The sequence below is a fragment of the Borostomias antarcticus genome (assembly GCF_949987555.1).
Source record: "Borostomias antarcticus genome assembly, chromosome: 5".
In the NCBI taxonomy this organism is placed as follows: Eukaryota; Metazoa; Chordata; class Actinopteri; order Stomiiformes; family Stomiidae; genus Borostomias; species Borostomias antarcticus.
The window spans coordinates 12,822,240-12,848,512 of record NC_140238.1 but is presented as its reverse complement, the minus strand read 5'-3'; the positions used below and the strand labels follow the sequence as shown (position 1 = coordinate 12,848,512).

The following is a 26,273-nucleotide window of genomic DNA, read 5'->3' as shown; positions in this document are numbered from 1 at the left end:
GACTATTTTTTGTATGATAAGGTTGTTAATAAACTGTCGATTTCAAAATGTGATCAACCATTGTGGACAGTCTGTTTCTGATCTATTAGGTATCGAGTATTGAATCGTATCGTTTCAGTATCGTTTTGGTTTCAAGTAGTATTGATATCGAAGTAAAAAATTTGGTATCATGACAACACTAGTTGTCCTGTCCTCCCAGGCTCTGGGCCGAGGGGCTATCCTTTTACCACCCCGAGCCTGATTGAGGGGGTCCCCCGGGCTATGAATCCGGGCAAACCTCCAGGAGCCGTGTCACTGTTTCGTCATCCACAACAGTCCGATGGGTGTCCGATATATCGGACAGTCCTGGATGACGTGGTCTGCGGTTTGTTCCTCGGCACCACACTCGCATGCCGCACAGGATGCCAAGCCCCATCTGTGCTTTGATGAGCGGAAGTGTCCGACGTCGGTCCGGAGACGATTAAGCCTCACCCTGCCGGTCTGGGTAAGTCCATCCCGGGAGGGAAAGGACAGGCGGCCGGGATGAAATCACGGAGTCTGGAGGTGTTGCCTCCCACTCCGTACGCCAGATGTAGTCCGCCCATCCTGCCTTGCTGATGTTAAAGGAGTAGTAAAGGGAAAATGCATGTTTAGCCCTGTTTTAAGGTTACTTATGATCATATACAATGGTTCAGATCAAAACGTTGACAAAACTAGCACTTTTGAGAAAGTCTGATAATTGCTCTACCACTGTTTTGGTCATACAATGGATGTGGGTGGGCACCGTGAAAAATCATTAAAAAAACATGTGAAACTCTCAATTTCAAAGACAAGAAACTCACCGAGGTGTTAGTTGGCGTTCTGACATATAATTCGCCATAAAGTAAGATTCTAGTTCAGGGGTGGCCAACCAGTCAGAGACTTAGAGCCACAAAATTTACTGTGGTACCACCCAGAGCCACACCATATATACCAGCGTTTCTCAACCTTTTTTTCAGTCACCGCACCCTTCATAAGTACTTAAAATCCCAAGGCACCTCAGTCTTAAATAAGAAGAAAAACATTATTGTCCATTAAATATACATTTAAAGTTAATTTATTTAAAATACATATAACAAGATATTTTCTGATATATTTTAGGCTGGGTTGGGTTACGCTGGGCTGGACTGGGCTGGGTTAGGCTGGACTGGACTGGGTTGAGAATGACCCACGCAAAGCAAATTATTTTGTTTACAATTATTTTGTTACCAAGGTGATTTGCTACCTATATGATTGGTTTGAAGTGAATCTCACGCGACTTCCTCGCGACCTAGCAAAACGAATAATATGATTTTATGACAAATCTGCAATAAACTAAAATGGGCAGGAAGAAATGCACGGCGAAACTAGAGAGAGAGAGAGAGAGAGAGAAACGTTCTTATGGAATGAATGAATTTATTTTTTTAATCAAAGGATGGAAGAGCCGCAAGCCAACTTTTTTTTAATCAATGAATGGAGGAGCCGCACATTGACGTGCAAAGAGCCGCATGCGGCTCGCGAGCCGCGGGTTGGCAACCCCTGTTCTAGTTCATCTGGAAAGGCTTTTTTAAATATTTAGCATAGAACTATTTAGTCACAGCACATACGTGTGTAAACTCCCGCAAACTAGGTAGCCTAGCAACATAAACAATAACAATAGCTACTGTAAGTAGTTCCACTTCCTGAATCCCCTCTGCGGATTGATCTACACATCTACAACGGTCGCTTCAATACAATACATTCAATGGATTTCATAAAATGATCAATAAAACCCTACAGGATTCATACTTTGCGGCGGATTTGATGTCAGAACACCAATGGACGCCAATTACCCCCTCGGTGAGCTTCTTGTCTTTGAAATCGAGAGTTTAACATGTTTTGGAAAGATTTTTCAAGGTGCCCACCCACATCCATTGTATGACCAAAACGGTGGTAGAGCAATTATCAGACTTTCTCAATAGTGTTAGTTTTGTCAACGTTTTGATCTGAACCATTGTATATGATCATAAGTAACCTTAAAACAGGGCTAAACATGCATTTTCCCTTTACTATTCCTTTAAGATCTCTGCATTGCTGCAGGAGATCCCGTGTGGCAGGCACAAAAGGGTGTCTCGGCTTAAGACACCGGGGAGGCTCCACTGTTGCAGTGAGCCTGTCGTGGAGCAGGTGATTAAGCTCCACGGCCCGGCAGGCGAGACGTGCTGTGGTTCCTGTGCGGCGGAGGCAGGAGCAGGAGTGGGACGCAGGCCTCCTGTCATGATGCGCAAGGCTTCGTTTGATAGGCGGATCGATGTGGCGTGTGTGAGCGCTGGGACACCAAATCGGTGCGCAATATTCACTGGTCGAGTAGACCAGGGCTAGGGCTGCCATACGCAGTGTTTTTGCGCTGGCGCCCCAGCCTGATCGGACCAGTCGCCTCATCAACACCACATGAGCTGTTAACTTCTTGCGCAGTGACTCGAGGTGTCGGCGGAACGTTAGAAAACTGTCTAATGTCACGCCGAGATAGTTTGGTTCAGCGCAGCATGGCAGGAGTGTTCCATCAAAGGTGCAGCTCACATTTGGCTTCCTTGTTGTTAAGGTGGAAGGCTGCCGACACCGTCTTTGCCTTGCTGAGTTTCGATCTCTAGAAGGAGCTGAAACATGCAGTCTGGAGAAGGCACCCTTCAAACCTGAGACAGCTGGGGCAGTTTGCTCACGAGGAGTGGGCCAAAATACCTGGGGTATGTTCAAATTCAGTGAACATAGCAAACATTAGCAAACTATTTTGTGTTCGCCGCAAACGTTTCCTAACAGAAGCTAATAATCTGGAGAAGTAGTTCGCCAGTTACGGAACGAGGATCACAATGGACCCAAGGTTATTATAGTTAACGAAAACTAACTAAAAAACGAAAACTAGGTGTGAAAAAACATTTTAGTTAACTGAAATAAAAATAAAAACTAGGCTTTACAAAAAAACGATAACTAACTAAAACTGTATTGTGTGTTTACAAAACTAACTAAAATAAACTAAAATTGTAGAGAAAATGTCCTTAGTTTTAGTCTTTTTCATTTCATACATAAGCCTAGTATTTTGGGTGGATATTAAATCTATCCTCCATTATTTCTTTAGCTGTGCCCCTGCGCAGAAGTAACCTGACGTGCGCCAGATGGTTTGTTTTGCACAGAGTGAAACAACATGAGCTCACGAGATCAGGATGGTCTCACGAGGCTAGCGCAGAAAAAAAAAAACTAAAACTAATACTGAAACTAATAAAAACTAAACTAAAACTAAGCATTATCAAAAACTAAAAACTAAACTAAACTAGCAAATCTGCTTTAAAAACTAATTAAAACTAAACTGAAATTGAACACAAAAAGTTAAAACGATATAAAAATAAAAACTAATGAAAAAAGCAAAACTATTATAACCCTGAATGGACCCAGGCTTACTGGAGATGTGCTCCCAGATGGGGATTTGTCATCAATGACAAAAGATGCTGCAGCAAGTACACATTGTCTTGAAGCCATTTTATGTGTAGCCTAACAGTATTTTGGAACATTGTTGCGTTAATACGTTTATTTAACATTGTGTGTCTATTAATACATCCATGGTTTATGCAAACTATTTGTAACGTTCATTAAAAGCTGTTCAAATGTGACCATTTGGAGAAAACATGTTTGCGACGAACGTTCGCCTCTGTTAGCTGAATTTAAACGCAGCCCTGTTGACTGTGCAGAAGTCTCATTGAGAGTTACAGAAATCGCTTGACTGCAGTGATTGCCTCAAAAGGTTGTGCAACAAAATATTAAGTTAAGGGTACCATAATTTTTGTCCAGGCCAGTTTAATTACCTTGTTTTTTAATTATTCTGTTGAATCACAATTCAAAAACAATGGCTGATTTTCATTAGATAATTTTCTGTCAATTTTTATTTGTTAATACTTTTGTCAGTTTCAAGTTATTTCAGTGACCATTGTGGGTTTTTCTTTCTTTAAAGGAAGGGTACCAACAATTATGTCCACGTCTGTGTGAATGTGAATCATTGATCAAGAGTAAGATTATGAAGTATGATTTTTGTTGATTTTCCTTGTTGGTTGTCATGTTGGTTGGTTTTTCAAGTGAGGTGACAAGCTTCGGTCAGTCACGCTACAAGTTGTAGCCATCTGGTCCTGGTTTTCACCAGATACACCCAAGTCAATGTTGAAAAGGGGGGCGTTAGAGGTAAGTGATGGAGTGCCAGCTGTGTTTTGTATGTGTTAAACCTTGTGGGTACACTTTGTGTTAAATGCTGTTAGTGTTGAACACTTTTTTTTGTACGTTGCTTGTTGAATTTCTTTGAGTTTCTTAGTAATGGAGTATGTGGTACATTGTTGGTTGAGCTTCTGAGTCTTCATGTACATGATAGTTAAATAGTTGGTCCTGTTATAATTGTTTACTGTGCTGAGTAGCATTGGTATTGTGGCTCAGAGATGGGCCTAGTGTGTATGTAGTATGGAGACATCAAGCATTGTAAATCCTACCAAGGAAATGATAGCAGATCAGAGCATAATAAGGGCTTCTGTAATAAAGGTAGAGAACTTGTACATCCTTACACATAATGTTGAAGTATCTTATGACCATAGTTGTAAACAGGCATGGGCCAGTATGAGATTGTGATGGTATATCACAGTATACAAAAATACCACGGTTTCACGATTTCACCTCTAAAATGTGTTATTGTAAAATCTCTGGGTAAAAAAAAATAGTAGTGCAGTCACAGAATAGTTGTTTCAAATTGAACTTTTGTTTCAACATTCAGTTTCGAATTGCGATAAATTTCACAGGAGAGCATGCATGAGATTAAAAAAAAAAAAAAATCTAGGTGAAACAAATGTTACTTCTTTTAGCCAGACACTGAATACAATGAATTGCATAAATTGCTTCTGTTTTTTTGCAAGCAAAAACTCACCTACTCTTTATTGCGAATAGCAAGAATAGAGGAACAGAATGCAATGAGCTCTCTTACAGAAGGAAAGTACTTTGTATTGACATAACATATCACAACTACTTGGAAGTTATAACACAGACATAGGAAATGCCAAAACTCCAGATAGGACTATGCGTGTCTGCCACATGAGTCACTGATAATGCATGGTTGAATGAAACAAAAATGATTTTCTGGGGGTTTTCTGGAATATGCTAGTATTCTAGCATATTGTTTATTAGACTGTTGTTAACCTAATTTAGGTTTCACTGTAGCCTGTTATAACTAGAGCCTCTCGGGTTTTAAAATGGGACTGGTTTGTGCTCTTCAACTGAAACAAACAATCATCAAAGTCAAGCCTATCCAAAGAAATGTTGCAACCCTTCTCTGTGTCTGTGTTCTGAAAAGTTGGCCTACCTCCTCAGGATGACCTACCACCCATGATATGCTATCCATGGGTAGCGCATCAGGTAGGAAATAAACATTGACATTTCCTACCTGACAGGACGTGCTACCCATAAACTAAGCACAATATAATGGGTCGCAGGGCATTCTGAAAGACATTTCCGCTCTGACAGGATGCGCTACCCATGGTATAAGCACAAAAAGTAGGGCATTCTGATAGACATTCAGGTAGGAAATCAGAATGTCCTACTACCCATTATACTGTGCTTAATTCATGGGTAGCGCATCCTGTCAGGTAGAACATGTCAAAATGTCTATTTGAACAGGCATATGCCCCATTTGATGTAGTCATGAAACTCTGCCCCCATATGTCTCTCCTCACAAAGAATGAATTTGCCTCAGAACCCATAATGAAAAACGCTATCCTCCTAGGAGGTTTCACCAATCTTTAGAAACTCGGTACAAACAATCTAGGGACCAATATCTAAAGTTCCATTGCGGCAAAAGTTTGAAAAGTTAAATAAAAGAGCCACTATGAGCCAATGAAGATTGTGAAGGGCCTGGCTTTTCACATGAAAACTGACTGGGACTGTCTCATGACTAGCTAATGTAGCTAACCATATTGTGCCAGACAGCTAAAACAAGCGTCACATATAGAGGGTTTTCACGACTGTCCATGTTGGAGGTTTAAGTTTAGGTTTAGCAGGTGTAAGCTCAGGTTTAATCTAACGACTAGATAGATAGGTAGATAGATCAATAGACAGGTAGATAGACCTATCTATCTAGCTAGCTAGCTATCTACATTCAGTAGCGTCAACCTCCAACATGGCCGACAGATGACGGGCCGTGAAAACCCTCTATATTTGACATTGTTGGCTAGAATAACCAGTGTTGTGAAATACATTTAACAACTGGTCAGTTGATATGTTGCACAGCAATCGAGCAGGACAATATCATTAGGGCTAGGTTAGGTAGCTAGCAAAGTCAGCTTGCCCAGCTGGTATGGTTATAGGCTCATTCCTATGGGATATCTTAGTAGTTTGTGATTTAGCAATGGGTTGACTAACCACTAGATCAATATTTTCAGTTGTGGATAGGACTACAACACCACCTGTGCTGTGGCACCAGGAATTTGCTCTGACCACTGTTTTTATTCACCACCATATCATGTTATTATGCAGATTAAATGTACTGTATGTCTACGCGACACAAAAAAGGCTTTATATAAATGTTATTTTTGGCTGGGGGAAAAAAGTGCAATTTTCACTGCCGTTGTTTTCGCGTTTGGAAATACATCGGAGTGAATGCAGCTGACGGCTAACTATGGATCATTCACCTCCATGTATTTCCAAACGCGAAAACAACGGCAGTGAAAAACAATCAGAGTCTGGTAATGATGAGTTTGTAACCCCGATAGTGTATTCAGCCTGTTATTTTGACTATTTCGGTTCTTGAAGTGGTGTTTTTACAGCGAACTTTTAACATTGAAGTCAATGGGCACTTCCGCATCCGCACCCCAGACTGACCAATATGGCTGCCAGGTGAATAAGGCGAATAGCCTACAAACAAACACGGCTTCACTGTCGCATGAACGCAACTCAATATATACAGCTTTTATTAAAACACTGTCTTTCTTAAAGTATTGATACTTTAAATGTGGGTATTGTACCGTTTTTGACGACAGAGTATTGCGGTACTTTTCTAGTATCGATACACTGTGCAACACTAGTATAGACAAGGTGCAAGGTGTCACATGTTCACTTCTGTTATGATGAGGCTCAGGACATCACTTGCCCCCTGCCTAAGAGTAGCTCGGAAGAAGCCCCCTGCCAACCAGCAGCTCAGAAGAAGACTGTCCGTTTATAGTACTCTGGTTGTACTATACATAGGCCCTCACTCTCATTATAACAATGGCACACATCACCCCCTGGACCAACAAGTGAACACGTGACACCTTGCACCTTGTCTATACAATAGACAACTGACTATGCACCACTGTACACTCGAACACTCGAACCAACACCTGACAACACTTGAGCAATTGAACACCTTGTCTATACAATAGACAACTGACTCTGCACTACTGTATACTGTACATGTGCATTACATACCTCTCTTCTTTACAAAGATGGTCACAACCACAACATGTCCTGAGAGCACATGCAAAATAACAACTTATGGCTACTTTTAATGTGCATGTCTGTATGTTTAATAAAGCATTTAGGAAAAGTTTCAATCAAGACTTCAGTATTACCTATTCTGTTGAGTACTATGTTTACAATTGTTCATTCATGATATTATTACAATTGACCTTTCAAGTCTGCCTACACTTAGGTTACTTAGCTAAGAACCATTTTAATTACAAATTACTTCTAAGGGCAAATACTTTACTTTCATATCTTCATATCAATATAATATCAAGATCCTAGTAGATGTCCAAATAACCCACTGTGTCTATATTCACCACCTAAAGGGAAGTGCAAAACAGCAAGTCATGACTTTTATCCAGAAACAAAAGTTGAACCCATTGCAGCAAAATAGCTAACATTACAGGAATCATCAGTGTAACTGCTTTAGCCACTGACCGCTACCATTAATGTTATGGAAGCTGCTGCTAGTTGTTGTGAGCCCATGAGCTAACTGGCTATCCCGCTCTCATTGTGCTGGATTAGCATTGGAAGCATTGGAACTGATGTGTCCATGTGACAAGACCCATCTTTATTTATCAGACATTACCATCCTACCAGTCCCACACAGAAACAAGCGAGCCAACGCACATTAGCCAGGCTGGACCTGGCCTGGTTTTCTAAAGTTTTCATTTCAGCTGACCATAACAAAATGACTGGGTTGTTTCACTTCATACTTTGTGTGTTAGTAGGCCGATCAGAGACTCGAATGTACATGCAAAAACAATGAAAAGGTTAGTTTTGCAAACGAGGACCCCTTTAGAATGATGTTATAAATTGAAATGGATCAATTTATACCTCTGATGCGATTAATGTTTGCCTTTTGCAAGAGGGAGAGAGAATGATTGAGAGGGAAAGAAGGAGAGATAGATGGACAGAGAGAGAACAAGAACCAGATGAGAAAGTGGACAAGTAGTCAATGCACTGTAGTAAGGCAGCTTCCGTTCTGCCCACATTCTAATCATTGCAGTGGCCTCCACAATGATTTCACATAACTAAGCAGCGTATTGATATACTGTTATCAAATATGGAACGTCTTCTTACATTTATTTACATCACCAATACTCGGTTTGCTTTATTTATTATCACATTGTCATTTTCTATTTGAATATAATATGCTTGTGTATGATTGTCAGTGCAAAGAGGGAGAGAGGAGGATGGACAGAGAGGGAGAGCAAGAGCAGTTAGAACCAGGTGAGAAAGTGGACAGATCATGAAGTCAAGATTGTTGGAGGCTATGTGGTTTCTCACATTAAATGCTTCCAGAAGTACACTTAGAACATGTCAGTGGACGTCATTCTAAAAGGGCATATTGGAATATTCAGTTTGAGCTCTAGGGGTTGAGCACCCCTAAAGGTTTGATCCTAGAATCGGTCCTGGTCGTGGGGCATTCTGATGGACATTTCCTACCTGACAGGATGCGCTACCCACGAATTAAGCATAGCCTATTGGACCTATGGTAGGTCATCCTGAGGAGGTAGGCCAACTTTTCAGAACACCTGGTATCCATCTTTTCAGATCTACCTGGTATCTATACAGCAAGGTCACGTGTTACAGTAAACTAGGGTCCACATTCAAACAACAACATGACAACATGAAAACATTTCCTAAGACCTCAAAACTATTTAATCGCGTCAATCTAGCAAACTGTAGTTATGCTGCTGATAGAAATCGAATTTCCTCTTTCGGGATCAATAAAGGCTATCGTATCGTAGACAGGTTCGAACCTATTTCACGTTACACGACAGCTCGAGCCATGGCGACATTTGCTCCACATTTCTGTACAGCGTTGACACTTTCTGCTCTGTGTGCAACTGATGAACGTTACGGTCCAGTGAGATCGTTCGAAAAAGACAAGGCTTTTGGGATTATGTTGGAATTGATCAAGCGAACAAGAACTGATCACAGCACAAGCCACCGATCGCTAAATGAAAGGGGCAGAAGGGACACGAGAGCTTTTGTTCGGGGAAAAGGGATTTACATCGAGTATGTAAGGGTTGCCCCAGAAATACCAGTCAAATAGATAAACTTGGATTAGATATGATTAGACTACAATTAAATATATTTTGCACACCTTAAGTGTTATACGGTAGCTATGCCTAGCTAAGATCTGAAGTTAGCTAGCGCTACCAATGCTAAACACATCAAGCCTCAATGAAGTAACATTATCTAACGTTAAGAAAACGCAGGATATGCGCTAAACAAACAATGACTTGCCCGCATCCTTTGGCTTTTGCCTTTTTTGTTCGAGTAATCCAAGAACACATGTCGCTCCCATGGCATCACATGTGATGAGTTAGCGAGCATATAACTATGGGTTAATTTGCGGCACTAGGAAGATGTAGGCAGACCTTGTTCTTCTTGAAGTCGCCCGTGTCTTGCAGTGCGTTTGAGATAAAACTGCAGCGGCCTGTATTGAAGGCGGATCACGGCTGCAGGCGAGATTTGAGCACCCCCGAAATGGACTATAGTATTACTATAGTATACTATACGAATTGTATAGTGTTCTATAGTAAGTTTGTATTGTTCTATAGTATTTTTCACCAGCTATAGTATTACTAATTTTTTCGGTAGTGCTATTTTATCAGCTATAGTAGCCCTATAATATTTCAATAGTAATACTATATACTGTGTTTAGATCTTTGTAGTGTTCCTATATTATTTTCAATAGTATTACTATAGTATACTAGGCTATATAGTGTTTCTGTAATTATTTTTAGAAACAAACTATTAAACATTCGTATAGTATCACTATAGTGATGTTATAGTGAATGTATAGTATTACTTTAGTATTGCCATTTTACAACAGCTACAGGGGTTTTAACAACGCCCTGTAGCTGTTGTAAAATCCCATGTAACCCACTGCCTCTCGTGGTTAATTGCTTAATTATACCCTCCCTCTCCCCTCCCTTCTCCCCCTGTCTTTCTTCCCCTCAGGAGCTTCAGTTCACTGTGTTGGAGTGCTCCAGTCTGGAGGTGGCGCTGTCTAGGAGGCACCTGGGCCCCTGGGAGAACTGAGCAGCCAGCTGGAGAGGCTCCTCCTAGAGAACATGGTCCAGATTTTCCACTGGGTAGACAACAATCAACAGTAACATTTTGATTAGGGAGTAATCAAGTTAGCAACTTCAAGAGGAATATTGGTTATCCAACTTAAACAAAATATTAACCTGAAGCCAAATCTTTGGCAAATACACGTTTTGATCAACTTACTTAGAGGTGCTTAGAGACTGGGGAGCAGAAACTGACTACATTCCTTTAAATGTACACATGCACAACTGTTTATGTTTCCTTTCTGTTTAGTTTAATAAAATCCATCCATTGAAAATGGTTTGCATGCTAACTTTTGCTATACCATACTTCATACATCACTATACACATATTATAGCTAATTAACTATAGATTCACTATAATATCAGCAAAGTTAGCTGTATAGTATTTCTAGTCATTTTCTACAGTGTGTCAGAAAAAAATGATTTTTTGGTGGTATTTCAATAGTAATTCTTCAGAAAAACAACTAAAGCATTACTATCGAAATGCCCCCCCAAAAAACTATCAGTATTACTATAGTATTTCCTATGTTTTTTTGGGACGCACTATAGTGATCTTATATAAAACACTATAGTATTACTATTAAAATGCCACAAAAATGCTATCAGTATTACTATAGTATTTCCTATGTTTTTTTGGGGATGCACTATAGTGATACTATATAGAACACTATAGTATAACTATAGTAATTTCCTATAGTGCCTGAAAAACCATATATATACTACAAGAAACACTATGCAATACTGTATAAACATTATAGTATAACTATACTTTCACTATAAGATCACCATAGCCAACTCTTTAGTAGTACTACTATAGTCATTTTCTATAAAAATCCATAGGAAATACTATAGTAATTATGATCGTTTTTTTTGTGGTATTTCAATAGTAATTCTTTATAGTAATAGGCTACTATAGTGTTTTTTTTTGTAAGGGACAACTGCAAATCAAATAGGCCCCAGGCTAGTGAGGAGCAACGGCGGGGCTGCAGCGCCTTGCTCAAAAGACTGCCTTCGCAGCAAGACACAGCTCAGTCCTATCGTCTCAAACGAGCCCTTTCCGCTGCGGATTAGAACATAACCCCCAACCATCATGTGACTGCCGTATGATAAACTGGCATGGAAGTGGAAGACGGAAGTAAAACATGGTGAATTTACTTGCCAAACTAGCCCTTGCAGAATGTCCAAAAGTAAGTTCTGTAAACAGTCGAAGAATACACAGCTATGTAATTCAGTCATTTATTTTAAGGGAGTTGTGTCCAATGTCGATCAGTGGTCTTGCAGCTAATCGCCATGCATTTAGCTAACGTTAGCTAGCCAGGTTGCTAAATAACAGAATCAGTGAAATTCAATAGCGACATGTTTTGGATACAGATTTTCTGCGCCGCACCGTGCACGCTCAAGGTGCGACTGGGGTCGTTAAATTAGCTAGACGTGTTCGGTTTATCTCCATAGGGCGCGTAGGCTAAATTACGCGGTTTAGGTCTACTATTTGCCTTGTATTGGGCTCTAGGTTAATCTACACTAGCGGCGAGTAGGCTTAGTGCTGATACAATGCCTTATCGATAGTCGTCATTGTGTGTTCAATCTGGTATTTTTTTTTTATTGGAATGAAACAAATACGTGCAGTAGTCTACGCGAAAAATACCACCAGAGGGAGCCTGATTCCCATCAATCCAGTACAGTAGACTCAACATGACATGACCACGCACACAAGAACACAATAGTTTATGTTGGAGTGATAGAGTGGTCCACTTTGTACATGTAAATTAGGAATATTGGATGATGATGAACACTTTCTATCCTCCAGCTCTTGCACAGGGTGGTGGACGGAGTGTGCGGACGAGAACCCCCTCGAATGGCTGACTATGGTGACACTTGGAGCCTGGTTGAATGGCTTGAGCTCCTGGACTCCCTCTCCTCTCTCTTACGTCTGGCAGTGGGTAAGAAGACCTTCGACGAAGAGGTAATTTGCAGCAGGTGATGGGAGAGTCAGAGAGTTTCCGAGGTGTGAGAACCCCTCAGTGATATATATGAACTATTATCTGCATATTTAGTGAAATATATATTTGTACATCAGTTGCATTTGTATTTCATATGTAACCCATACCATAGCCCTGTTTGGGATTCGAACCTGGGTCTCCTGCGGGACAGACACCGTTTTAGCCAGCTATGCCGCTGAAAAGCTAGCTCTTCATCGGTGCGGGTGGGCAGTATATACTGGGGGAGTGAGTTTAAGCAGCAACTAGCTACCTATTCGAGGACTCACGAGGACCCAGTTACACTCACCCCCCTAAACACACTCCGCATCCACAGGGCATCCGGGTCACGGCACCAGTGTAACCCACACATGTATGTTTCGGCATGCCCAGGGTGGGATTCAACCCAAGGTCTTCCACAGGACAGACACCGTTTTAACCAGCTATGCCGATGAAAAGCTAGCTCTTCATCAGCGTGTGTGGGCGGTATTTATACTGGGAAAGTGAGTTTAACCATCAACCCGCTACCTACAGTACTAAAGGACTCAACTTGGTATTTAGTTTCAGTAGTATACTGAATCTAGGCCTATTCTATCTATGTAATTACTTATGGACTACGTATGACTTAAAAATGACATGAAAGTTATGATAATGAAAGTTAATTGTGCTATTCATGGCGCCAGGTTATACTGCACTGTTTTGGCCATAAACATGTTTTCTACAAGGCCAGTGAAAATAGAGGCCATGTCAGCTTCCACCCTGCTATGCCGCCAGTCCTCACCAGTGTTGATTATTTTGTAATGGATAGCATTGAAGCTAAGCGTCCCATACCTGAATATGCCCTTGGCTGCGTTCCTTTCCCACTTGTCCCAATGAAGGATTGGAGAAGCAGATTTGGTTGTAGGCTGAATGCAATTTTTCATCACTTTTGAAGCACAGCAATAACATTGATATAAAAAAAGTAAAAAGCAATAGAATTATATGCACTCTTTTTACCCCCAATAATATATATAATAGAATATATGATAATAGAAGGCACAGCAGGCTATACATTTTTTTAACAGGGACATTAACTTCAAGATCAAAATCCACTGTGCAGTTTAAAACTTACATTTGGCATTTTTGGAGTTTGTTCTGGAAAGTATGACCTTGCCTGACACCTCAAAGGTGTCAACCTTTGCAGTAGTTGTTAGTATTTTTAGTTTTTAGTGGCGGTGTTTTATATTTAGTTTTCAGGCTAGTTATTGACTAGGCATCTTTCACTTTATTTTCAGATAAATTGCAGAATGATGACTGTGTGATACCCAGGATCAGCCAAATTAAATGGCTGGTTATAATTACTGCTTAGCATTGTGGCCTGACAGTAAGAGCCTGCCTGTTCTCCACTGGGCAGGTGTTGGCATCAATGGCAGGCATAGGTACTGAGTATGGGGAGGCTGTGCTTACTGTGCTGAAGGCCAGGCGAGAGGAGATCCACCAAGCTTTAGTTGACAGGACCAACTCTGTGTCCAGTGCCACCCTCCAGGACTTTGACTGGCAGATGAAGGTATGTAATACAGCATCTCTTTTATAAACCTTTTGCTTATGCAAAAGAATGAGAGAATTAAGTGCACTTGACTTTTGAGTAGTTCAAAAAGTGCAATTATTGCCTATCATGTAACCTAGCCTCCTAAGTCAATCTCTCTCTCTCTCTCTCTCTCTCTCTCTCTCCCTCTTCCACTCTGTAGTTAGCGTTGTCCAGCGATAAGATTTCTTTTCTCCAGACACCACTGCTGAACTTGAATTTGGACGTGCGGGAGACTGGAACTCTGAAGCCAGTGTCTATAGAGATGAACAGAGAGGAACTACAAACACTTATCAGCTCACTAGAAGCAGCCAATAAGGTACACACACACACAATTAAATTATATATTTTTATGCCTCCGCCAAAATGCCTGGCCGGAGGCATTATGGTTTCGGGTTGTCTGTCCGTCCGTCCGTCCAATGTTTGTAATTCAATATCTCAGGAACGCATTGATGGAATTTCTTCTCCTTTGGTAGAAATGGTCATTGGCACTCAATGATGAACTGCTTAGATCGTGGGGGTCAAAGGTCAAAGTTCAAGGTCACTGTGACCTCACAAAATATGTTTTTGGCCTGATGAACACAATATCTCAAGAAAGGCTTAACGGAATTTGTTTATATTTTGGTAAAATGTCCAGTTGGACTCAAGGATTAACTTATTACATTGTGGGGGTCAAAGGTCAAGGGTCACTGACCTCACAAAAGGTGTTTTGGCCTGCTGAACACTATCTCGAACGGCTTGACAGAATTTGTACATATTTGGCCAAAATGTCCAGTTGGACTTCCGTCCATACGGCTGTCCGTCCGATGTGTAACACGCCATCATAGCACTTTCCCTGGTAGTCCTAACCAATAGTGTACTATCATCATTTTACACCTACTGATGTCAGCTGGACCTATAATCGCTGCTGATTTCTGACAGCTATTGTGTCCTTGTTTGCTTAATGCCACTGTTCTTGCCCGTCTCTCCATTTCCTGCCATCCATCAAGACATTGTGTTTTTGTGTACTTACAGGTCGTGCTGCAATTGAAATGATGGCATTGATCGAGACTGCACAACTGCCTTCGTCTCAAGTCCTAAGGAGTGTGTGTGCACAACTGCCTTCGTCTCAAGTCCTAAGTGTGTGTGTACGTGTGCGTGCCCCACACGCAAACAGGTGTCTATTTCTGTTTTGTAAAAGACATTTGGGCTGTTCTTTCCCCCTGATACAGTATGTGCCTGTGTAGTATTCAGTCTCCATCAAGAATGTAAAGGCATCATGTTGATATAATCAGAGGGCTGGTTACAGTACCACCTATTCCTTTTACACATTTTATAAGCATGTACTTCAGGGAGAAGGGAGGAGAATTCTTCACAAGAGCATGAATGAAAAATGATTGAGGCAGTGAACTTAAAAAAGAAAAAAAAGGTTTGTTTAAGGAAAAATTGTCATTTCTTTTTGTAATCCATTTCATCATTGTACAATAAATAATCACATTTGAGCTCTAAAATGACCCCCCCCCATAGTTTTTTGACCTTCATTATCTCTGATGGGTTAGTTGCTGTCAAGTCAACTTGTATGGTTTTCTCTATGGCTTATGCTAAAAACACATGCAGCAGTACATTCATGCATATCTACTTTGCACCCTTGACGGCACAGAAATTGTATAACTAGGATCTTAAAAGAAGAAATTACATTATTAGCATTATTAGTAGTTGAAGTAGTAGAAGTAGTTTTATTATGTAGTGCTCTCCGCTTGGTGCCAAATTACAAGAGCTTACACCTCAGTGGACCAGTAGACTTGATCAGTTGTTTGAAAATGAACAGGCTCACGCCTAATTTTCTTTCTCTCCCTAATATTTTTCTAACACAGGACCTTAGCTCTGTACAATGCTCTCTTATGTTTTCATCCAATGACAATGATGTCATACACGAAAACCAACCAATTTTGTCACATCTGGCCCACAATGTGTGTATGCTATAATGCATTTAATTAATAAGGAAGACCATGTCAGATCAAGTCCACTTTCCCGTGATGTGGATGTGGATCCTGTGATGTGGAATGTGAAACCAATTTTTTGGGGGCCTATTAGATGGTGTACTGTGTTGCAGAGATAGGTAAGTACCTGGTGGCATGAAAACAAGGTGCCATTGCCTTACCTCTTAAAGTCGCACTGAAACCCAGAGAGAGGGCTCTTCCTATTTCAACTGACTAGCAAATATGCGGCTGGGGGGGGTGGGGGTGTGAGGGTACATATCCATATATGGAGTGAAAATGCCCACTTGTTTATATCTGATACGCTGCACCACTGCCCCATCTAGTGGCCGAAAAAAATCGAACTGAGCATCTTTAAAGAAAGTGTTATTCAGTTTTTCATATGCTTAAAGTGACTGTAAATCCACATTTTAAAGCTGATATTTCAAATAATAACTGACTGAGGAAAAGTGCCCCCCGGCGCCCATGGGAGGTTCGCCTCTCTTCCTCCTGTCCTCAGTTTTTTGAGTCACCAACAGCCACTGATAGCCTATATAGACAGACATGTGGACAACCACTCAGGAACATAATATCCCAAAGCTTGTTTAGGAGGAGATCCAAGTGTTCTAATGCACTGCCAAATGTTACCCAGTAAAGAGACTGTCCTCAGCTGTGGCAACAGCTGATTCTTCTTCAAGTCTTATTTCCAGTCAGTAATGTGGCTGCACTTTTTTTGTTCACTGCAGCTAATTATATCTTCGATATGGGGATTGATATTAAGTGGGGGTTGATATTAAAGTAATAAAATAACTCAGTTACTAATAAATAACTACCTACCGCAGTATAATACTGTACACCTACAGTATACCAACCCGGTAGTTTAAAAGTACAGGGACACTTCTCTCTCTCACTTATCTCTTGCTCTTACCCAAGAGGTGCACACACATACACACTCAACTTTGTGAAAATATGGATGGTCACCCATTATGGAAGCTCTTTTTCTTCCTTACATTTACATACAGGCAATTAGACCCAAACGAAACCCCATAACTCATCTGGTCCTGCTCCCTCTAACTGTGGCCTGTTATCACGAGTAACACAAGGTGACGTCTGTGTCATATCCGTGGCCTTTCAGTAGATTAAATGGCAGGCTGCCGATTAATAATAAGAATGGGCAGTGCAGCAGACAGAGCCATGCTAAATGTGCTAATGTCATTTCTCTTCGCTCCGTCACTCGAGTTTAATGTTCGACCCTCAGATCTCTTGAGGTGATTGCAGCTTGACTTTAAAAGATGTCATGTCAGCACTGAATGGTTGCATTGAATGGTTGAAATACAGTTTTTCCGTCTTTAAAAGGGTCTGTCAAGAATATTTGCAACACTATACTTAAGAAATACCACTACAAGATTGGATCTAAAAATATATATATTTAAAAATAAAGTAATACCTGTCACTCTAATGTTAGTTTATCTCAATTGAAGATAGTCCCAGATGACAGTCCCAGTAAAAAAACAAAAAACAACTCCATTAACTGAATTGCCATACACAGCCTACTTTTCATATAGAACAACAGAATTCAAATCTGTCAAGATAGCGCTCACTGGCTCTTCCTAATTTATACCCTCCCCTGAGGCATGTCTGCATTGAGATGGGCTAATAGAGGAAGACATATTAGATATTAGTTTGTGTCTGTGAGCACTAAGCACGGGTACTTGGTTCTGTTGTGTGATGATGCCATTTTGCTGAGTCTAACTCTTTCCCTGCCTTAACTAAGGAAGAGAAGCACCTCTACAAATAAGTTGCCTATGAACCAAATAACTGCTTCACACCCCACTAATGATGTCCATATGCAGTTATATAAGCTGTCAAAACTGCCGTTTTAGAGCAGAAGATACATATCACTTTAAGGGTGAGAGAGGTTGCTACCTCAATGGTCAGTCTAGCAACTGGTGGGCTTGCCTTCATCTCCCTGCTACCATCTCCAACTGTTGTGCCTTGTACTGAACCCCACAACTAGCTTCAGAAGCTGCTCTAGTTGGTCTTTTGCCTTTTTTTCTTTTAACAATGGTTTGTTTGTGTGTTGTCATGGCGGTTGAGAGCAGAGTAGGGCAGTCTTAAGTGTGATACATTTCATATAATTTCATAATCCACATTAAGTGAAACAGCGCCACATAGCCCCAGCTGTGTTTTGAGGCATCTGCTATTCAGCAATTGCACTACCACAATTGGCCATCAGTTATTTGAACAGGGCATTCATTATTAAAGCCTCTGGAAACTCAAATCCACAAAAGTCTTCTATGTAATTTAGTGTATTATGTACATAATAAACAACATGAAAAAGTATTAGCAATTACTTTCTATCAAAATTCGAAATATTCTCATTTAAGTTTTTGTAACATTCCTGACAGTGGATTTGAAATGGCCGTTGTTTAATTTGTTTAATGTGACGTCATTATACCCGAGATCCAATCATTAAAAAATGCACAGTAAGTCCTACCGACAGCAAATTTGCAGTTAGCTAACATATTTGATCCAGCCTAGTATCTTTGTCTATTTTTATCTATCCATCTACCGGTATCTATTTTTATCTATTTTTATCTATCCTCTATCCCCCCACCCTGTGCACCATCATGATTGTTTGTGCTGTCCCTGGGTGCTCATCGGTGAGATGACAACAAGTAATTCTTTAGTTTTCCAACTGTGTTGGATTTAGAGAAACAGTGGACCGCGTTTTTGGTGAGCCGTGGTGGAGCAGTCCGGAAACATACCTTCATATGCTGCGCTCATTCATTAAATTCTGCCAGAAAGCCATCGGTTTTGCACAACGGCTATGTCTTGTAGCTGGAGCAGTACCCGATGCCCAGAGCCTAGAGATCGATCATGTAAGTTACTTGCTAATGATAAAGTTTAAGTAAATGTTCCACGTTTATTGTTAACCTCACCTTTTTCTAAAGAAATCTAACATTGTTAGCTTGCCAACTCAGTGCTTTGTAGCTGCTTAGCAGCCTAATAATAGCGCTAGCTAGTATGGTTAGAACTAGACCTGGTCCAGGGCGATATCCTACGTATAACGCCCTGTTAACTCTCAATGCAATTTGCCTATGAAAGCGCTTCATCAGCCCGGTCGTCCGACTCTACAGACAAAACCGTTTCGTTACTCACCAAAGTAAACACATCGTTGGAAAGATGAAAGCCTTTTCTCCTAAAGCGCTACAGTTTGTAGTCCCCCACCTTTCAAATAAAGGGCAAATTTGTACACTTAAATGTTTTATATCCACAGCGCATCGACTGTCTTCTTCTACCGGCGAATCGGCGCTCTCAGCTTTGTTTAGTCTACTCACTGCTGCCGGCCATGTCGGGGATGATGCATTACATCTTAAATGGTGTTGTGAGACTCGCGTTGAGGAAGGAGTCTGATTAGCGGGAGAACATTTACGCTGAGTTAACTATGGCAAACGATCTCTTCAGAAAACATTTCGGGAAACATTTATGTAACTGTTGCCTTATAAAATTGACAAGTACAATCATTGGCACGTTGTTAAATGTGGTTGTAGGCCATTGTATTCCCATGCAATTAAAACCAGAGCTGAATTGTATTATTGGCATATGTTTTCTCATTCCCCTATTAAATGGTTTGATATTCTAAAGTAAGTTGTTTTTTATTTATTTATATGCATCATCCCCGACATGGCCGGCAGCAGTGAGTAGACTAAACAAAGCTGAGAGCGCCGATTCGCCGGTGGAAGAAGACAGTCGATGCGCTGTGGATATAAAACATTTAAGTGTACAAATTTGCCCTTTATTTGAAAGGTAAGAAAAGGTAAAAAAAAAAAGGTAGACTACAAACTGTAGCGCTTTAGGAGAAAAGGCTTTCATCTTTCCAACGATGTGTTTACTTTGGTGAGTAACGAAACGGTTTTGTCTGTAGAGTCGGACGACCGGGCCGATGAAGCGCTTTCATAGGCAAATTGCATTGAGAGTAACAGGGCGTTATACGTAGGATATCGCCCTGGACCAGGTCTAGGTTAGAACTAGCTGTCTACTAATGGATGGAAAAGCATTTTGGAACTCACCATTCAGTGATCGATTAAAAGGAATTATTTGGAGATGGCAGGGCTTCTATTGTATTTCTGCATCCTGAGAATTGAGTATCTGACGGCTCAAACATATACGGCTGGACTTTTAGTTGCTGCGCATAGTGCGTTGCTAGTTTTGATGAGATTGTTTGTCATTGGCGGATCAAAATGTCAATCAAATCCTGATCTGACTCGCTCACACATTCCTGAGAAATGGTCTAGAGAGCAAAATGAGCCGTTTTTGAACACTTTTTTCGAAGGGTTCTGAACGTTTATTTCAACTCAGATTTTTGTGGATGCTTAAAGAGACACTAACATTTGATATCATATATGCATTTTTACTATTTCAAGCCAAGTTTCCAGAGGCTTTAAAGCTAATAACACAGAAGATCACTTCTGTGTTGGGTTGGTAGAGATGTCAGTTATTTTATTTGAATTCTATTCTTTGAAGTCCTTACAGTTTCAAACAAAGGATTTGTATGTTGTGCTCTCTCTTCCTCTCCATCTCACATAAACATACACACACTCACTCTCACATGTCTGCCTGTAGACGTTTCCAAGCAGAAAAAAGAATCTCAAATGCTCGCTGATACACATACATTTTCAGGCACACACACGCCAACCATTACACATGAGAGAACATACTGTATAGAGCATGAGAGAAAATTGTACAGTAATTTTACACAATAGAGTTCAGTACATTTCCTTATAGCCCAAAAGCCTCAGAGAAACCAGTTGTTTAGAGCCTCCATTTGCCGTTGCTGTGCAAAGAAAACGTGTCCCATCTGCTATGTGAGTCTTTGTTGTGAGGAAAAGCCAAGATGTTTTTCACCAGTCAGCTGATTCCAATCTGCTCCAAAACAACGACAATCAAAGCAACAAATCAAACTTGCAGGAGATTTTCCGCATTGAATTAACAGATTGTCATCTTAATGCAGGAATGTCTGACTACAATCTACTCATATGTAACCGCGTCTTAAAAGTTCTCTGTGTCGATCGCTGTTTTGTTTCTTAATTTTCTGCTAAAAAAGTACATGTTTTTTAAATTCTATTCACTAGTTATAATTAAGTTCAACCCTGTGAAAATATTGAGATTCTTGTTAAAGGCACAATATTCAGCAATGAAGAAAGAGCACACTGTTACTTATTGTGTCCTGTATAAGCCTATCTGGTTTAGCATTTTGGGGGAAGCCCTGATAACACAAGCAGTACAGATGTCTAGTTTGGAATTTTTCTGCTGATATAATAATTCAAATTAAACTATCTCTGTGTTGTCCTGTGGGTGTTAGGTTTCATTGTTGAATCCCTGGAGACCACTGGAAACCAATCAGTTACTTAGTCGCCAATTTAATCTTAGCTTGTCTATAATAGGGATCCAACCTTGAAAATACAGTTTTAGATTTTGGGAGTTGAATTTGTAGCCAACAGAGATGTGAGTTACGTTACTTGATGATAGGCAATGGCAATTAGCAACCATAGCTTGTGCTTTGGTTGCATACTGTACAACACTATTACCATTTAAGTTAGAGGTGGATTCAGAAATATAACATCATCAGACACAGAGGGGATATCTAGCTTGGTAAACCAGACTAACTGCTGCAACAGAAAAAATGTGTTTCTTTCCCCAGGGTTTCATTCCCCATGTATGTCTATGGGAAAAGTATTTTTGGGTCCAATGGCATCATGTCACTTGCAATACCGAGCTTGGCAACTATGCCAAATCGGTTAACAGCCCAGAGCTGCTCCTGGGGGCTTGGTCTGGCCTCTCTAATTGAAACCTTTGGGGCATTGCCAATGGGCGTTGCCACAATTAAATCACAGGCAGTTGGATCAGCCTCCGATCAGAGCCTCTAATTAATCAGTACCAATAAAGTATGTCTGTTAACAGCGGTTGTCATGTAGTATCCCCATAGCATATCAAAGCACTTACTCAAGTAAAGGTAATCTCCAAGTCAAAATGCTTGTGAATAGATACAGGGAGAGACTGATCTGTGAAGTGAATCACAATGTAAACTCAAGACGCCAGATCAGGTTGGTTACAGATTTTTCTTACATTTTTTTATGTGTTATATAGTTTTGGCTATTGTCTACCCATGTTAAGAATTTAATCTGTATTTTCCTATTTACTGTAGATGTTAGCTCATCAAGCACCATTTTAACTTCAGCCTGGTTTGGAAATGTATAGATGTGTTTTGATTTGGGGATTTTACATCTGTTCTTTTTAACAGTGAAAGACAAGACAACAGCAACTGGTGATTTTATTTTCAAACTTCCTCAACATAATATTCAGATTCCGATATTAGGCCAAGTAGGCTTGCACCTACGAGGAATTTGTCAAGGTTATTCAAGGGCACTCAATGTGTTTGACTCTTCCAGGTCATCGGATAACTTGTATCCAAAACTCCCCAGGACAATATTCAAATCTTTTGCTAAACTACCGGCATGAATATTTGTCTGTCTGAGAATTTTATCAATTAAATGTTGGAATTCAAATTGTGCTCCTACAACCAGACTAGTGAGGTTTTGTTGTTGTAGTGAACAATTTGAATGTTGTTTTGAGGAGTTATCCATTCCACAGCTGAAACACCCAATTTCCCCACACGGGGATTATTAAAGTATCTATCTACCTACCTTCCACTAGCAAGATGGTTAATACTAATACTTATTTTCCCAAATGCCTGGAAAAGTCAGAAACATCAGCATTGTTCTTTTACATTCCCAGTAGTTGTAAAAAAACAAGCTAAATGTTAAAAAACGTTATTAGCCAAATTAATGTATATCGTCTTGTCGTCTTCACCCTAACTAGTTCATCATGATCAGATTCTCCAGGAATAAACAATCAATTGAAGTTAGTGTTTTGTCCCTTGGTAAGCCATTTCCTTAATAAGCATTACGCATGTGGCTGTGTCTGAAGCAAGAGCCCACAAAGATGGTATAGGTTTGATTCTTTATACATACTGTGTACAGTATAATGATAGCTGAAACTACTGTAACTCTCAGGTGCATTGAAAGCATAGCCAAAAGAGTATATATTATTTTAGTCCATGCAATATAATGCAATTATTGTACTGTAAGTGTCTTAAAAATGCATTTGCTAAATTACTAATACAATATAAAATAATTTTAGATGTTCAAATTCTTCCAAAATATGAGCAAATATTTCAGATAACTGTGTCAAGTAATATTTTACTTTAAAAAGTTTAAAAAAAAAAAAAAAACTTTAAAAAGTAAAAACATTTTTTGAAAATATGCCATCAGATAACATTAGGCATATATTATGGCATTATAACACGTTACTGTTGAATGTGACATGTGGATGTGATGTGGAATACCAAAAAGAGAGCAAAGCAGGCTATTATCTGTATGTTGCTAAGGCCAATTTAGCTTTTCCTTATCCAATGGTAAAGGTCAGGTATACAACATTTACTAGTACTCACAAACAGCCACATACTTACTCACTATAAACTTACTTTACATCTATCACTAATTATTGCCCTCTTACACTACCAAATTACATCTTTACTACTATTGCTACTCAATACTTCTCTTTATTGCCTTGATTTAATAATGTGATTGCTCTGACACAGCTGTTTAAATGAAATTCAGTGGAAATAGCTTGGTTCACAAAATTGATCACCAGCCTTAACTACGTGGGCACAGTAATGGGGAGAGAGGTTTCCTTTTCCTGCTTTTTTATGTTCAGCACTTGGAGTTGCACTTTGTGTGACTTGTGCTCTAGAAATAAAGATTGATTGATTGATTGATTGATTGAGAGGAAATCAATCGAAATCCAAAGAAAGGGAACATATGCTCGATTTATGAGCTAAAGCAGTGTTGGGGTCAATGGAGTTCCATATCAATGTTAAGAGATACCCCCATTCCCATTGGCCATTATTGTATTTCATTATTCATGGTTGGAATAGTTGTAAGAATTGATAGCACTCTGGGTTATTTTGTTCATGTAGTGAATAATACATACTCCAAATTTGAATAGCGATTTGGTCAAATGGGTTGAACTATCACTCTACCTACAACATGTATTATCAGGGCTTGCATGTTGTGATGTGGTTTCGAAAGCATGGTGACATCATGAGTCATTCTTTACCTGATTTCTTTTAAAGAAAATTAGATTTTACATGCTCACAGACGCTGTGAGATTAGATACAAACTTTAACAATTTTAGTTTACTTTTGTGAGATAAGTCAAGTTCCAATTAACATCTATGCTGTGCTGCCTAATTGCAATTATTGTTCAAAAGCATACAGTACAGTATAATGATTTTATACAGGTAGGCTTAACTACCAAGCCTTGTGAAGCTCTTTATACAAAGGAAAGAAAACAGGTTTTGTTTTATAGTGCAAAATCAGCATACATGCACCTATTATTAACCTAATAAAATAATTCCACATTTGACCCATAGCATGATCTTCAATTCACAGAAGACTCTTAGTCACAGGGTGGGTTAAACACATTGAGACCAACCTATATCATGGCCACAAGCTTAAACTCCATGGAACACTTTATATGAGGTCAAATACAGTATTACAATTTATACATTAAACATTTATAACATCTGAAATAACATCATAACACCTTCATAAATGTTGTGTTCACCTTGTTTTTTCCTCTCTTACATTAGATGCACTAACTACCTGTCCTAAAGTGGTGGGGTCTTTTTTTTTGTTTGCCATCTCTGGCAGATCTAGTGGGCATCCATAGTGGGTGGGTGGGTGTCACTTCGATACTTGGCCAGTAATTTCTAGGCACCCCCATGGACTCCTTTAAGAGCTCCTTTTAAAGCTCCTTTTTATTTTTGGTTTGGTTGGGAAACATTGGCAATTGTTTTGGGGGATGTAAAAACCATAAAAGTATGTATGTATGTACTGTAACATTCATGTCATGAATGTGGAATGGTTCTGGAATATATTTCAAAACAAATGACCTCCTAAAAACCTAAACTTTATTTGATCACTCAGTGAGTTTCCTGTCTTTGAAAACAGTTTATGGTGTTTTTTAAATGATATTCTATATTCCTTGTGTACTTAGCTGTGACATGAGCAATGAGCACTAATATCTCAAGAGTGCACAGTCCAAATGTTGATATGGACAATTGTATATGATTGTAAATAATATTATAACAGGGCATATATGGCTAAATACCAAACTCCTTTAAGGTTAGGTTAGAAAATGTGAGTGAAACACTTGCTCTCTTACTTGGAAGTGAACATTATTTATACTTTATTTGATAACAGCACAATTTCCCCTCAGGGATTAATGAAGTACCTACAGTACCTACCCACATACTGTACTACCTACCTACCTACCTACAGTACAGGCATCTTCAAGGCAAATGCTTTGTACAGTATTCCCACTAATCCTCCCCATGCCTCATAAGGTCACTATACTGTAGTCCACTAAACAAAAACAAGCACTGTATTCAGAAGTCTATGTTATCTATCATTTCCTGTGTATTGTCTGACTGTCATATTGACCGTTCTCCCAATAGGGGAACCTTGACTGAAAATAGTAGTTTTAGGGGGATATTTATTTTTTAAATAACTTCCCAAATAAACTGACATAGCCTAATATTCCCCATTCATGAAACATATGACAGATGTTTATACATATTTAATAAAAGCTGACAACATATGAAGGTGTTATTAATTTTTATGCCAGATGTTATGAATGTGTTATGTAAACCCCCTTCATATAAAGTTTTGTCACATGTTCTGGGCATCAGGTCATGGCCCAATTTGAATATGCTAAAAATGCATCCTTCCCTCCTCTCCTGGACATAATCTCAATATATGTATAAAGTCAAATATGACTGAATAGAATAGTTGAAAGCATGTGCTTCTCTACAAAGCTGTCACAAGAGCAATTTCTCAAAGGAATAGTGAATGGAAGGAGGCATTTTTAGATAAATTGAAGACCTTACTACAGAGAATCTTCATTGACAATTATTTTAAATCTATCACACAAGCCCTGTTTGAATTCTGTCCAAATGCAAGTTCACTTTCAGAGTTCACAGAATCAATTATGACAGAATTCATAAAAAGTTTTTTACTGGAGCACATACTTTTAACCATCCAATATTGTGAAAATTTTAGAGCGTTCAA

General features: G+C 39.6%; 1 protein-coding gene across 3 annotated transcripts; it reads left to right on the top strand.

The window, feature by feature from the left end:
- Positions 1–11,688: 11,688 nt before the first annotated feature.
- commd8 (COMM domain containing 8) lies at positions 11,689–15,599 on the top strand. Of its 3 annotated transcripts, none has more exons than XM_084439201.1 (5): positions 11,689–11,770; positions 12,391–12,546; positions 14,016–14,105; positions 14,287–14,442; positions 15,138–15,599. In XM_084439201.1, exons 1-5 carry the CDS (start codon positions 11,726–11,728, stop codon positions 15,156–15,158), a joined length of 468 nt encoding a protein of 155 aa, XP_084295327.1. In that variant the 5' UTR covers positions 11,689–11,725; the 3' UTR covers positions 15,159–15,599. The 3 variants fall into 3 exon arrangements, with proteins under 3 accessions (XP_084295327.1, XP_084295326.1, XP_084295325.1); XM_084439200.1 differs by having other exon boundaries at positions 13,995–14,105; XM_084439199.1 differs by having other exon boundaries at positions 13,953–14,105.
- Positions 15,600–26,273: the final 10,674 nt, after the last annotated feature.